This window comes from Rhinatrema bivittatum, chromosome 15, assembly GCF_901001135.1.
Source record: "Rhinatrema bivittatum chromosome 15, aRhiBiv1.1, whole genome shotgun sequence".
In the NCBI taxonomy this organism is placed as follows: domain Eukaryota; kingdom Metazoa; phylum Chordata; class Amphibia; order Gymnophiona; family Rhinatrematidae; genus Rhinatrema; species Rhinatrema bivittatum.
The window spans coordinates 28,136,046-28,151,742 of record NC_042629.1 but is presented as its reverse complement, the minus strand read 5'-3'; the positions used below and the strand labels follow the sequence as shown (position 1 = coordinate 28,151,742).

At 41.8% G+C, this 15,697-nt stretch overlaps 1 protein-coding gene across 2 annotated transcripts in view; it reads right to left on the bottom strand.

The window, feature by feature from the left end:
• Nucleotides 1-15,697, bottom strand: part of LOC115076588 (protein-arginine deiminase type-2-like) — a 113,255-nt gene that overhangs the window by 59,372 nt on the left and 38,186 nt on the right. For both annotated transcript variants that reach the window (XM_029578187.1, XM_029578189.1), the window contains exons 6-8: nucleotides 15,236-15,361; nucleotides 9,376-9,539; nucleotides 5,344-5,447 (exon numbers count right to left, since the gene is read on the bottom strand). In XM_029578187.1, the coding sequence (XP_029434047.1) occupies nucleotides 5,344-5,447; nucleotides 9,376-9,539; nucleotides 15,236-15,361 (394 nt within the window). The remainder of the gene's footprint in view (nucleotides 1-5,343; nucleotides 5,448-9,375; nucleotides 9,540-15,235; nucleotides 15,362-15,697) is intronic.

The following is a 15,697-nucleotide window of genomic DNA, read 5'->3' as shown; positions in this document are numbered from 1 at the left end:
CATTTTCAGGAAAAGTTACACATGTACTTTTGAAAATGCAAACATATGCTTGTAATTCCAAAATTCATCCCACCCTATCCACAAGAATGTCTCTTCATGCTACAGGCCCTATGTGTAATTTTTACACATAGGGGCCTGTAAGCGTGAAGAGGCAGTGTGAAGTGGGCAGGCAATTTTTTAAAAGCCTTTTCCTTAGTTAAAGCATTGCTTTACCCATGATAATAGCTTTGAAAATTACCCTCAAAAAGAATATCAAACAGGCCTGTAGCAAAATCAGCAGCACGTTTGCACTATTGCTGCCCCTTAAAATTCCTCGCTTTAAGCTATTTGGAAAAGCAGGTTAAAACTATAGTAAATTAATGAATATATAAAATGTTAAAAAGATTGACTTAAATAGATGACATTTTTAAATTTACAGCTGTATGGTAATAAATTGCAAACTTTATTGGCAGTAGTATTAAAACGTGTGTGGTAGTCTTCTTAAAATATGAAGAGATTAACATCCTAAGTCAGTCGTATGTATTTTCTCAAATTACTTTTTCCAGCTTCAGATAACATTTTGTCAGAGATTTTACTTAGATTTAAATTGATTGTTCAGTCAAGAAAAATGTACAAAACTGGAACTCTATAGTTATGTGATTAAAAGATTGCTTCTTGCAAGACTGAAACTATGCGGGGTGGCAGGGTGCAGCTTGGCTCATTGGCTGTGGGGGTTGCACTGTCTCTATCTTGGGTACAAATAAAAGATCAGGACACTCACATGCAGCTTAATCCTTACTTTTGTTCAGGTCTTTGGCCTGACACCTCCTTTGCTCCTTCCAGGAGTAGGCTGCCTGACCAAACGTAATGGCTGTGGTGCCCCCTTCTGGATTGGAGGACTACATTCAAAGGGCCTTCTCCAGGTTAAGCCACCAGATTAGCACTCATACAGGTAGATTTTAAAAGGAATTGCACACAGTAAAACCAGGAGATATGCACATGACTTGGATGCGCGCGAGTCGCACGGATTTTAAAAGGCCCCCAGCCATGCGTGTATCTCCAGGTACGTGGATAATAAAGTTTTGGCAAAAGGGGCGGAATGTGGGCATGGTTTGGGCGGGACATGGCCTGCTGGGGCTGCACCATGCAGTCAGTTACACACACTAGTGTGCGCCGGGATTCCACAACCACGTAATTTGCTTCTCCTATGGACTGCATGTAAGTAGTAAATTAAAAAGGGTAGTTAACGGGGTTTTAAAGGTTGCAGTTAGTAGGGTAAAAGGGAGGTTAGTTAGGTAGGGGGTTTAAGAAGTCCTCTTTTATTGGGGTGAACTGGGAATTAGGCCTAATGCATCACTGCCCGCATTTACTAAAATCCCCCCACTTAAGCACTCAAGATGGCATTCGCACACACATGCACGCGTCGATATAAAATGCACGCCCAGTCTCAAGACCCAGCAACAACAACACTTTGAAAGTTACCGCTATAGCCCTTCTCTGTCTGGGGTCAGACTGCTCCTTTAATACTCTCTTTTATTAGTACAGTTGTTGCAGGGATATTGAGACTAGACATTCTCTGGTTTTCCCAAAGTGTCTTTTACAAACTATGCTGGAGACACCTATTAAGGCTTTGCTTTAGTTTCACATCACTCGAAATCGAGCAGGGTTCATTCCTTTCACAATCTTCTTTTTTCTGGCTCCATCCCCATAGGGTCTCTTCTCCCCATGCTCTGCAGACCACAGCCACCAAACTTCTTGCACCTTCTGGATCTTCAAGCTGTGCATCAAAGAGATGCTTAGCATTAACTCTTTCCAAACTAAGGGCATTGAATGCTTGAGCATGGAGCCAAAGAGCTGAATTGAAGACATCAGGAAGGTCGGACGACAAAGACATCAGAAGACAAGGACTTAGGATCCGGTGAGAGACCAAACATGGAACGAAGATGAGACAAAGGATCAGGAACCACAAAAGAAGACAAAGGAATTTCCACGAAGAACAGAATGCCTTGAAGAAGCAGAGCTGGACATCAGGAATCCTGGACTGAACAGCTGGAATGGAGGATCCAGGAGCAGTCTGACTCCATGACTAACTCCTTGCGAAGGCCCCGAGGAACTGAAGACTGAGCCCTTTTGTAGGGCTGAAGAGGAACACCCAGGATGACATCATGAGGAGGAGCCAGGAGGACTGGCCCTTTAAATCTGAAGGAGAGGCGCAGCCTCGCGCCTAAGGAGGCAGAACCAGGGACAGCAGCCATGCCATGAAGATGGAGCCGAAACAAGGAAGCAGGCCTGAAGCGTCGGAGGTGGCTCCTGCCGCTGAAGAAAAGCTGGGGCGGCTCCAACTGCTGAAGAACACCCGTGGCAGCCTCTGGGACGTGAAGAGGAATTCAAGGCAGCCTCCCAGAGCGCAAGATGCCAGCGGTCCCCAGACCACATAGGCTCGGCGTCTGTGGCTTCCTGGCCGCGGAATGAAGATAAAAAGTCAGCGGTTCCTGCCGCAAAGGCAGGATTATGGCAGCAGCTTCTGCCGCATGAAGACGGCATCAGCGACCTCCTGGCCGTGTAGAGGCATGGCGGCAAGGCCCATCGTGCAAGGAAGAAACGTGGGTGGCCTCCAGGCCGCGGAGGAGTGGCAACGGCGGCCTCCTGGCCGCAAGGGAGCACGGCAGCGGTGGTTCCAGGCCGTGTCAGGCGTTGGGGAGCAGGAAGACTGGAGTGGAACAGGCCTTGGCAGCAGCAGCCATCAGGCCACTCTGAGGTGAGAGGCTGCTCGCGGCCTAGCCGCGGGCAGAATCGCAACAAAGAAAATGAGGGGAGCTAAGAAATTGTGACACTATAGTAACTACCATGCATGATAACTCAAGAAAAACCCATCCTTTTGATGTTGAGCATGGTCACAGGAACCAAGTATGTGACCAAGTTGAACTGCACGTCTTCAGAGAAATTACAGATACAGAGGACAATTTTCAAAGCAATTTATGTGTGTGAAGTGCTGTCTGAAAACTGCCCTTCCTTATTGTGCTTTCTTCCACAGCTTGTGTACTTTTAACAAGATTTAGAAAAAGTGTTTCCATGGGCTTTTAGATCACGAAAGGGAAATATGTATTGATTGCAATTTTAAAAGTATGCTTATTTTCCATGAAAAAGTACAGAAAAATAGTGCAATTGTCAGCAGGTACCTCATACCCATGGCAAGTTTCAAAGCAAAAGTATCTGTGTGCTTTCACTTTGAGAACTGGTGCAAAGTCTGCAGGTAAAGCCTGCTGATGTGGGTGCTCATAGGCCCTTATTCTCAGTGAAACACTTTTTGACATGTCACACAAGAAGTCATTATTCCTGTTCTCCTAAGTTTTTTATTTTTGATCATAGGCACGCTTTAACAAGTACAACATTGTTACATGACATTTGTGTTACAACCTCGTAGTTGTTTATATAGACAGTTGAATGCTATAAGATAAATAAAGATGCTGAGATACAAGATTGTAAAACATTTCGAACTGATAGGAGATTAGTTGACATTCCATCTAAAAACAGAGATGAGGTCAGTTTACATTCCAGCTAAGATTAGAGAAAATATTCTTAGATCAGACAAGGCTGCTAATGCCAAAAATTCCAAGAAAACATTTACTTATGAGATGAAGATTAATTAACTTGCAGAATGAGAGCAAATGACCATAAAGCCATTCAGATTATTTTTTTTTATAATAGAAAGCCAATCATAGAAATTGTGACAATTATGCAACCTAGTTTAGCAGTTGAAAATATACAACTGTAAATTCTATATAATGCTTTGTTATCAGTAAAATTATTTGCGAGGGAGTTTATTCTGGTATCTTGCATGGCACTATGTCTCTCCATAAGACGCAGACACGTGCAAGTTATAAAACGAGGGGTTGGCACACGCAAGGGGGTGCACAATTGTGCACCTTGCGTGCGCCGAGCCGCGCTGCCTTCCCCCATTCCCTTCCCCCTAACCTAACCTTCCCCCCCCCCCCCAGCCCTACTCTAACCCCCTCACCTCGATCTTTGTCAAACCTTTTGCACCTGCCTGGAGGCAGGCACAGGTTGCGCGCACTGGCAGCCTCACGGCACGCAATCCTCCGACATAGCGGCAATGGCCACTGTGTCAGAGGCCTCTGGCCCTGCCCCCTCCCCGCCCCTTTAGTAAAGCCCCGGGACTTAGACGCGTCTCGGGGCTTTACGTGTGTCACCGGGCCTTTATAAAATTGGCCCGGCGTGCGTAACCCCCCCTACGCACGTAAATCCTCTGAATATCCAGTCCATAACTCACAAGCATATTAAGTCTATTATCCAGCTAAATTATAGCCAGATATGTTATCCGGCTATAATTTAGCTGGAAATAATAGGGGCATTTTGGGGCATTCCAGGGAGGGGTCTCATTATCCAGCTAACGTAGCCAACTATTGGGTATATCCGGCATAACTTTAGCCTCGTGAGGCCATATAACTTTGGACTTAACAGGATATATTAAAAAAAGAAAATATCCAGTTAAGATACGTTCCCTTAAAAAAAAAAAAAATTGCGGCCTGAATTGTCGCCTCCCTCCCACCACCTGAGCTGCCAAGGCCCTATATGGCCAAACTAATCACCCCCCGAAAACTGCCATTCAATGTAAAATCTGAAAATTTTGGCACCGGGAATCCCCTTGCCCCCTCCCCCACCACCTGCTCTGTACACCCTCCGACTTAATATCATGGCGATATTAAGTCGGAGGCCCCAAAATAAAAAAAAAACAAAAATTAAAAAAAAAAATTTAATTTGGCCGGCAGCCCGCGGGTCGGAAGACAGACGTTCAATTATGACGGCGTCCGTTTTCCGAACCCGTGGCTGTCAGTAGGTTTGAGAACCGATGCTGGCAAAATTGAGCGTTGGCTGTCAAACCCGCTGACAGCCACCGCTCCTGTCAAAAAGGAGGCGCTAGGGACGCGCTAGTGTCCCTAGCGCCTCTTTTTACCGTGGGCCCTAATTTGCATCTTCTTCCCCCCTGAATCGCTCTCCCGCGACTTTTACTGAATCGGCCCAATTATCCCAATGTGGACAGCTTAAAAATTGCCTCCATGTTCTAAAATAGGTAAACATATTCCAAGTAAATGGAAATCTCTATAAATAATTTAGAAAAATACTAGTTTCTCTGATATTTACATTCAGCTTTCAGAATGGGCTTTTATGGATGGTATATAATTCTTCCATGTGTTTTCTTTTCTGAAATGTGATCTTTTCTCTACTGTTACTGAAAACAAACATCTTCATTGGGCATAAAGCAATGTAAGATATTTCCATGGACATCAGAGAATAGCTTCAATATATTGTGCATATGTTTTCTTCATCACTAATTTTTCCTACCTGCACACATAAACCTCTATAGGTTCCAGAGTATGCGGAGTCATGATCACTGGAGTCACTCGGAATGTTACAGTATCTTTGAATATTGGAGTCTCTGGGATTCCCTAGAAAAAAAAAAAGAAATAGTATGTATTAGATTGTCATATTTTGAATAATCAAATTCCAAAAAAAGAGAGGAAACTAATCCAGTTACTACAAATCACTCATATCCAATTATTTAACTAATAGGGACAACGTCATCAGACTCTTAGTGCAATATTTTTAATCCACTGTGTCTCGCCACGCAATGGGCCGCAAACAGCATCAGCTGTTTAATAGCACTGTAATGTAATCACTTGACGTTGTACCCCAACCCTTCACCACCATTTATTTGTCTCCTAAACCCAAATTCTCTCTGCCATCAATAATTTTTTTATTTTATTTCAATTAAACTAACTGACAAGCTTAATATTAAAAATACTTAGCTCCCTTTAGCGTTCCAAAACACTGTCCCAACATGGACCATGTTTTGGCTGTCTCCAGCCTTCGTCAGGGGACACCTTGTATCAGCATATCTTATAGACGCCTTCTTTACCCAAATTCATTCACCTAAAATAAAAACACTATTAAAAGACATCCTCATCCAAAAGAATAAATCCACCATCCTTTCATATATAACCCTGTTAGCCTTTCTACTCCCTATTTCTAAAAATCCAACTACACTTACCGGATGAAAGGTCAATGAAATCTTTACTGTAAAGTAGAATCAAATATACACCAAAGTGGATGTAGTTGCCCTGTATACAAACATACCACAAAATGATGCTAGTTATATTATTGAGAGTGTCCTAAGGGAAACACAGTCTGTAAATCGGATACCGATGGACTTTATAACAGCATTGGCGGATATGGTGTTGTATAATAATTTTCTGTTTGATGGAAAATATTATTTGCAAACCAAGGGGATTGCAATGGGGGCATTGATGGCCCCTGATGTGGCCAACTTGTATATGGGCAATTTTGAGGCTACTTGGTTGGTCTAGAATCCATTTAGGGCTAATATCAGAACATGGAAATGTTATATAGATGACGTTTTGATTGTTTGGCAAGGAGGAGGAGGAAACTTTTAATGCCTTTATTCGATGGTTGAATAAACGTGATCCGAACCTCCAATTTACCTCCGAATTTAGTAAAATTGGGGTGGCATATCTGGATGTCTTTATTAAAATAGATTGGGGTTTTGAATTTACATTGTTTCGTAAATCCACAGATAAAAATATTTTGTTAAGATATGAGAGTTGTCACCCTCAGCATTTGAGATCGAATTTGCCCATTGGTCAGTTTTTAAGACTGAGAAGAATAAATTCAGATATTAATGAGTACAAACTTAGGGCAAAAGAAATGATACAGGGGTTTCGTCAGAGAGGTTATCCTATGAATGTTCTTAAAAGGGCTTACAAAAGGGCCCGTTGGGTCAATAGAGATTTACTGTTGGTTCCTTCAGTAAGGTCTGGGCAGGATGCGCATGGTGACAGAACGGTTTGGGTATTGCCCTACTCTCCTCATGTTTATCGTATACAGAAGAGTATAAGGAGGCATTGGCATTTGTTGGGATTACACCATATATTTAATAATGTCCCTCGACTTGCGCTTAAAAGAGGCAGGAATATTAGGGATAGTGTAGTACACTCAAATTTTGATGATGAGGTTAAGATCAATTTTTTGCAAGAAAATACAGTAAGGGGACATTACCCGTGTAATAAGTGCTCCGTGTGTGATCAATCTTTCAGTGGGGAAGTTTTGCCTTTTTTTAAGGGGGGTAAATTTCGTTTAAGAATTTACACTGATTGTTCAGCGATGGGTGTAATCTATGGGATATGGTGCCCCTGCCCCCTTTTATACATTGGGAAAACGAAGCGAAATGTAAGAGTTAGGATGGTGGAACACAGAAGTTCAATAGTGAGACAATGCGTTGAGGTGCCGTTAGTGCAACACTGTTTAACATACGGACATTCCTTTGACAATTTAAGATTTGCAGTAATTGAGCAACCAAAGCCGTCATTACGGGGCAGGGATTTTGATAATGTTCTATTACAAAAGGAGCAGAGGTGGATACATTATTACAATACGGTAACCCCAGGGGGGGTTGAATAAGGAAATAGATTGGTCTGTGTTCTGATTTTGGCCCTTTGAAGGTGGGTATGTTGGCGAGCACAATTCAGATTGACAGATTTGACTTCCGGGGAGGGGAGTGAGGATAAAAGTTAGGAGGAAGTGAAGGTGATTTGAAATGCTGTGGTGCCATTATACCGGAGAAAGGAACGGGTGTAGAAAGAAATCGGAACACTTTGATGTATATTTGATTCTACTTTACAGTAAAGATTTCATTGACCTTTCATCCGGTAAGTGTCGTTGGATTTTTAGAAATAGGGAGTAGAAAGGCTAACAGGGTTATATATGAAAGGATGGTGGATTTATTCTTTTGGATGAGGATGTCTTTTAATAGTGTTTTTATTTTAGGTGAATGAATTTGCGTAAAGAAGGCGTCTATAAGATATGCTGATATGAGGTGTCCCCTGACGAAGGCTGGAGATAGCCGAAACATGGTCCATGTTGGGACAGTGTTTTGGAATGCTAAAGGGAGCTAAGTATTTTTAATATTAAGCTTGTCAGTTTGTTAGTTTAATGAAATAAAATAAAAAATTATTGATGGTAGAGAGAATTTGGGTTTAGGAGACAAATAAATGGTGGTGAAGGGTTGGGTTACAACGTCAAGTGATTACATTACAGTGCTATTAAACAGCTGATGCTGTTTGCGGCCTATTGCGTGGCGAGACACAGTGGATTAAAAATATTGCACTAAGAGTCTGATGACGTTGTCCCTATTAGTTAAATAATTGGATATGAGTGATTTGTAGTAACTGGATTAGTTTCCTCTCTTTTTTCGGAATTTGATAATAGTGAGGGGATTGTGCTTCTGTTGTATGAATATTTTGAATAATGTCAAATAAAGCTTTGGCCATTTGTATCCACTATTTACACTAACCGCTAGCTTTTATCAATGTGAATGAAGGAACATTTTGCCTAGATAATATATTTGCATTTAAACATTGAGAAGGGATGGTCAAGCACCTATCAATCCTCCTATCCTCCCTTATGCTAGGCACCTTTAAATTTCTACAAGCAGCATATTGACTTTAGCCCATAACAAGTGAAATAAAAGAAGCTCCTTTCTTCCTTCCCCCCCCAGGATCCACAAGAGATCCCAAACAAATCTTCACCACAGGGGAAAAAAACCCTATAAAATATACACAATACCAAATTCTTAAAGATAAAGCACCAATAGCAATAGCAAGTACATAAACAGGGCCACCACTAAGAGGTCAGATATTTGTTCTTCTTTCAGCTTTTGTTTTAACTTGTGGAATACATTTTATCTGGACTTTCAAGATGGTATTTATAAACTCTTTCCATGCCTCATGCAGACATTTAACTCTCAAAACTCCTTTTAATGTCCTTCTAATTAGTAAGTAAATACATAGATAGTAATATGGCTACGTTTTAAAACGATTTGAGCAAATTTCTGGAGCACAGATAAACTTGGTTTTCTTCAACTCTTATTCTGGGAGCAAGCACAATGGAATGGACTTTCCTAATAGGATCTGCCAGGAACTTCTAAAGTGACTGGACTGGCCACTGTCAGACAGAATGCCAGGCTCGAGGGACCCTTGGCCTGACCCAGCATGGCACTTATGTTCTTATGTCTCTGAACCTATGGGCAAAAGTGATAACTGTAGTCTTCACTACTTTACTATTTTCTTACTGAAAAAAGCACAAAGAAACAAAATGCAGCAGCAAAGCAAGACTTTGTGAATTAAATAAATTACATTATAAAAAAAAGAATATAAAGAAAAATTGACCAAACAAAAAACACTTAACATTTCCTCTGGGAGTTACTGGAAGGTTTTATTACTATGACACTCCCTACTCCCTCCCCCCCCCCCCCCCCCCCCCCCCACACACACACACACACTTCTTCCCTTTTACTCGAACCTCAGGCATGGTCTCCAGAAGACTGACGTTGATGGAAAGCAGTCCAGGAAAACCATTGTTTGGAAAGCAGAGTCCTTCAACAAAGAACTTGTGTTCAGTTGTTCCAGTGTATCTGATTTTGTAATGCAGCTTCTTCTTGCCCAGCACATATGAGTACTGTTTGTCTAAACAAAACAAAGAAACTATGTTATTTTATTTATTTATTTAACAGTTTTTTATACCGACCTTCATAGTAAATAACCATATCGGATCGGTTTACAATTAACAAGACTATAACTGGGGTAACAATTCAAGTATACGAAAGGTAAACAATAGGTAGGAATGAGTCAAAGTTACAATCAACAGGGTAAGAGAACTTGGAAGCTTGCAACAAGCTGGAAAGAAGATAAGGCAGGAAATAAATATAAAGTGATACCATAGAGCATACGGGTTAAAGCTTAAAGGTGCTTTATCCTGGAAGAGTCAGAGTCCATTCGTGAGTATAATTGCCATAACGGGTGTTAGAAAGGAATGAGGTTAATACCCATGTTAAAATCCATGTCATGATTTTTATACATTATGGGCCTGATTTTCAAACGCATTTACACGCATAAAGCCTGGCTTTGTATGCGTAACTTGTGCTTTGAAAATTGCCTTGGGGATTATGCATGCAAAGGTATGTGCACATAGGGGCGGATTTTAAAAGGGTTACGTGTATAACACCGAATACCCGCTCCGAGCCTATTTTGCATAGGCTCGGCGACGCGCGCATGTCCCAGGGCTTGAAAAAAGGGGCGGGGAGTGGGTGGGGCGTGGGCGGGACCGAGGTCTCCTGCACAGCGGCCATGCCAGGGGATCGTGCGCAACCTACGCCTGCCCAGAGGCAGGCGCAACTTACTAAACAAAGGACGGGGGGGGGGTTTAGATAGGGCTGGGGGTCGGGTTAGGTAGGGGAAGGGAAGGTGGGGGGGGGTGGAAGGAAAGTTCCTCCGAGGCCACTCCGATTTTGGAGCGGCCTTGGAGGGAACGGGGAAATACCATGGGGGCTCCCCTAGGGTTTGGCGCACGCAAGGTGCACAAGTGTGCACCCCCTTGTGCACGCTGACCCTGGATTTTATAACATGCGTGTGGCTGTGCGCGCATGTTATAAAATTGGGCGTAGATTTGTGCGTGCCGGGGATGCGTGCACAAATCTACGCCCACGCGTATCTATTAAATCCGGCCCATACTTTTTACGTGTACTTTAAAGAGTTGTAGTGGGGATAGCATTTCTGTGCATTTTTTATGCTCATTCTTTTGATTCTCAAAAGAATGAGCATAAATCCATTTGTACGCATTAACTAGCAGGTAAAAATGCCTGCTTATGTGCTGCGCCGTCTTCCACAGGTACTTGTAATTTGCAAAGCAGACTTAAGTATATTTTGAAAATTTAGGCCAAACCTGTGTGTCCTTTGCACATACAAAATTTAGCCCTTCGTGGTCTTCTGAAAATTATCCTCTCTCAGCATAATTTTCAAAGGCATGTTCCACATGTGAGACAGTGCTCTACCCAGAGACATGGCAAATGGCTTGTTAAAAAATGACCCACACGATATACACATCCCTTTGCCTGGACTGAGCAGAGTCATTCCCACATGCAGAGCCGAGGAGGGGTAGGGACTTGCCTGCATACTTTTGAATTTTCAAACGTATACATGTAAGTTTCCTTGAAAATTTCATGTGCTCAAATTAGCAGTTGTAATTCAATGCAGGTTGTTTTGTTGGGATAATTTTCAAAGAAAACCTGCTCATGTGAGTTCACTTTCAAACCTGGTGTAACTTGTGTGCATATCTGCTAACTTTCTTATGTGAGCTATTACAAAATTACTCCCTAAAAAGAGAATTTTATAAGCACAGGTCGGGCTCGTGTGCTCCCACCAAATTTTAAAATTCACCCAGATGCACACATATCTTGCACGGTGTGCACATCTCACTTGATTTAGTCTGGGTAGGGCAAAGGCATTTGGGGGCGTGGCTGAAATGGTCACATAAATACTTATGTGCCTTGACGTGTACCCAGATCCGCTGCTGCATAATTTTATGTCTTCTATGGAGCAAGCGTAAACGTAAAGAAGCAAAATAGCCAACCATTTCGGAAGGGTTTAAAGGGGCTGGGATAACTGGGGGAGGGCATGCTATCAAACCAGGAGGGTTTGGAGGACCTAGCTCTTAACTGGTGAACTGGTGGTTGAATCGGTGAAACTGACAATTGCGTGGACATGCACCCATTATAAAATACCCTGATTTACGTGGTAGAATCTGGATTTGTGTGCCTAGTTGTGCACCTGCTTAAAATTCTGTGCACATGTGCACGCCCAGGCTACTTTATAACGTGTGCACATACATGCGCAAGGGTTATAAAATGGCCACATATCTGGCCGCGGGACAATGCACACATGCCAAAGCACGCTTGCGTGCCGGGTTGAAAGTTATTTATTTATTTAAAGCTTTTTTTAAATACCAGTATTAGAAGTTATATCATACCAGTTTACATCAGAACTGAAGGTGGAAAATACATCAAACAGGTACCGGGGATGGGACTACAGAGAACAGGAAAGAAGTAGCCGGAAACTGGCAAACAAGAGCAATAGACTGTATAAAATAACAAGTGAACAATGTGACATAACTTTATACATAGGTTCAGATCACGTACTGATGCAGCAAAGGGTTAAAGGCGCAGGGGAACTAATCCCTGTTACCATCCCTGCAGCAAAATTTTAAACTGCATGGCCTGCAAGCAGATTTTCTCAGTAGGAATGCAGGGCTGCTGGAGCAGAGGCATAACTAGGAACAGATTTTTGCAGGAGTCCAGGGCTAACATGAGAAGGCTCTATGGCCAGTTCCAGCCTTACTCCAACCCTTTCCCTTGCGGGTCTTGAAGAGAATGGCTACACAGCCCTTATGTTCTAATTTCTGGCAACACTTATTTCCTGTCTGGTCAATCTCCCTACCCTATCTCTGCTGTTTCTCCCCCTCCCACTCTGGTTAAGGCAGCTACTTTATGCAACTGTAAATCTCTCAGAAGGCTAAAAAGCAATTTTGTAGATAGCCTTCTATCCAGCCCAGGCATTCTTGAACTTTCAAGGGGCTGAAAGGAGGGGGATAATTACCTTTGTGGGCCCCATCCCCCACCCTTGGTGTGGACTATGAATTACCCCTATAGGATGGCGTGGGGAGTACCACATGAGAAATTATATTTACTAATATGATTTATCTTTGGGTTTGTGTCCTGAGTGGGGGATGAGACAGGGTCCCGGTCACCCCGATACCACCATTCTGTGCCCTTCCCACACAACCTCTCACTTGTGGCACCACAGACCAGATAAAATCATCACACCAGAATAAAACAGTGGTTATCCCGTTTACTAGTATTGTGTAAGTAGACAGCAAGTCCAGTCAGAACATGAAAAGGGAAAAGTACGGTAGTAAAGTATAATATAAACTTGCAATGCTCTTATTTTATATCAAGCAATGCAAAAATAACCCTGGGTATGGCCGGTTAGCCAGTGCAATCTCCATGCTAATAGGGAAAGCTTGGGAGGGAGCAGTGAAGTACACAGTTTATAAAGCATGCACCCCTTCCCAGGGACAGCTCGAGGCAAACTGCTGCCTGAGGCGAGGGATGAGATAGCGCCCCCCCCCCCTTCAGTCATTTCAAATGCTATGGAAGGGGGGAAGCAGGGGTCAGAGTTCCCAGAGGAGTGGCAGATTGGCAGATAGTGTCAGTAATGATATTTCTAAGCTGGCAACCCTGCCACGCTCCCAGGAATCCTATAACCTGTCTCCCACTTTTCCCCCAGCATTCTCCCCTGCAGAAGTGGGAGATGGGTGAATGGTGCAGGTCTGTGTGTGGCAAACTCTCTCTAAGCCACTGCAAGGGCAATTGGCACCACAGGTGAACTTTACAGCCTTGCGCCTGCGCACATGCACCCCCCTAACCCCCCCCCCCCCCCCGCCATCACCACACACAATTAAAAATTCTGCATTTAAAATAATCAATTTTACAAGAAAAAGGACATTGAAAGTATAGTCTTCTGAGATTACAAAAAAACAATCACAACCCTGCAATAAACACATTTGAAGTGCATATGGTATTAGGCCTATTGTAATGCAGATGTGGGCTTTGCCTGCAGAAAGCCCAGAGTAAACTGATTATAATTACATTACAGTAAACTTCCCATACTAAAAAGAGAACTAACTACCAGCACTCAAACAGTAAAAAACCTAAATATGAAAAAGCAACGATGCAAATATTTCACCAGGCCCTAAATAGTAATACATCTCCTATTAGGAAAACAGAACAAACCAGGCTGTATGCCAGCAGAACAAGCTACATGCCAGCAGAATACAGGGAGATCCTCACCAAATACAGAATAAAGAGACCATAAAGTATAAACAGAAACATGAAACAAAAACTGAACTGGAAACTGCAACAAGCCAAACACTATGCAGTGCAAAAATGGAAAAACAGAAATTCTATTCCTCAAAACAATAAAATCATAGAATAATAATTATCATAATAGTAAAAACATACTAATAAGAATAAATATTTTAAAAAACAGCTGATGAATAGAATAACAGCTATTAAAAACTCATACAAAAATTATACAAAATTTCACAAACATCAATAAAATATTTAAAAATTGTAAATACATCAAGTAACACCCAATAATTAAAACTAAGAAAGATTTTTAAAATCCCCACTTTCTATACCTGGCAACTTTTGATTTCCAGTCATCCTGAAATTGCCCTGGATTAGTGTGTGTGGGGGGGGGGAGGGGCAAGAAGGGGGATTTTCCTCCTCTTATATACACATGTTCATTCTCTCTCTCTTACGTACACACGGATGCTCTCACACATGCTCTTTCTCACACTCATAGATGCTCTCATGCTTTCACTCACAGATGTTTTCACACACACATGCATGCTCTCACACACAGATGCTTTCATATGCTCTTCCACACATGCATGCTTTTACATGTTCTTTCACAAATATAGATGCTCACACGTTCTCACACACATACATATATGCTGTCATATATGTACACTCACACAGATGCTCTCACATAATGCTTTTTCACACACATGATCACACGTTCTCATACACATGTTCTCACACATGCTCTCTCACCCACAATGTATATGCTCTCACACACATACACATATGTTCTTTCACAAAAACATACAATTGCCCCATTATGTATAGTACTCCAAATAACTATTATTCTACAAGTTACAATGGGCTACATAAAGAATGGACAAATGTGTTAAAAAGATAAATTCCACTTGTGATATATGTAGTTACATTATAATTGATGGGCTAAATTTTCAAATTTTATATTATGCAGATAAAACCCAGTTTTATGTGAGCAAATGGTTGTACTAAAATAGCCCGTGGCTCAGTTCAGGTAAAAGTAAATTTGCAACCTGGTTTCGCACACACTTTTACACAAACTGGCAAGAGGCATTCCAGGAGGTGGAGTTGAGACTTACACACATATAATCTTGATTTTAAAAAGCATGCACATAAGTTCACCTGCATAAGTTACATCCTCCATAGAGCAGGTATAAATTTGTACAAATGCGATTATGCAAGTAATTGGACACTTACACACAAATTTTCAAAACAAATCATGTGCATAGAAAATTTGGAGTTATCGCCGTGCATGAATGGCTACAAAACTGATTTTCTAAACCAGTGATAATTCATATTTTTGTTTATTTTATCCATTAACAGATCACAGGGTGAAACGAGTGTACAACTAATATCTAAAAGTTTCCAGAAAGAAAGAAAATGCTTTAGGGATGGGGATGAGAGAGGAAAGTGTTTGGACATACTTACTTTGAGAATGAAAGACTTCTAGTTTGTCAGAATCTGATGCAGAAGTGTGAAGTAGTAAGTTATAGCTTGTTGGGAGCTTTTCTGGGCCACGAGTTCTCAGCATCATCATAGACATGTCCTGCAGGTCTACAGTGAAAAACAAACGGGGGTTAGCAAAATATATTGTTCAATAACTTAGAACTGATAGGAACCTCCAAAATTCTTCAAAAATGATCACAGTCTCCAATAATCTCTGCGAACTGACGGAAGCCACTTTACTGTTTAAATCTGTATCTCAGAAGCACACAGAAAATCTACCGCATCAAAGTTTGAAAAAGTTGAAAAGAACCACAGTTGTTATGTCAGAACTAAACAAAATAGGGTCCAAATCTACATAACTAGGCACTGGCAGGCTATTTTCTCTAGGTATTTGAAAAATTCTGTCCAATCCACATAATGTACCTCTATAGACTGTATCATAGT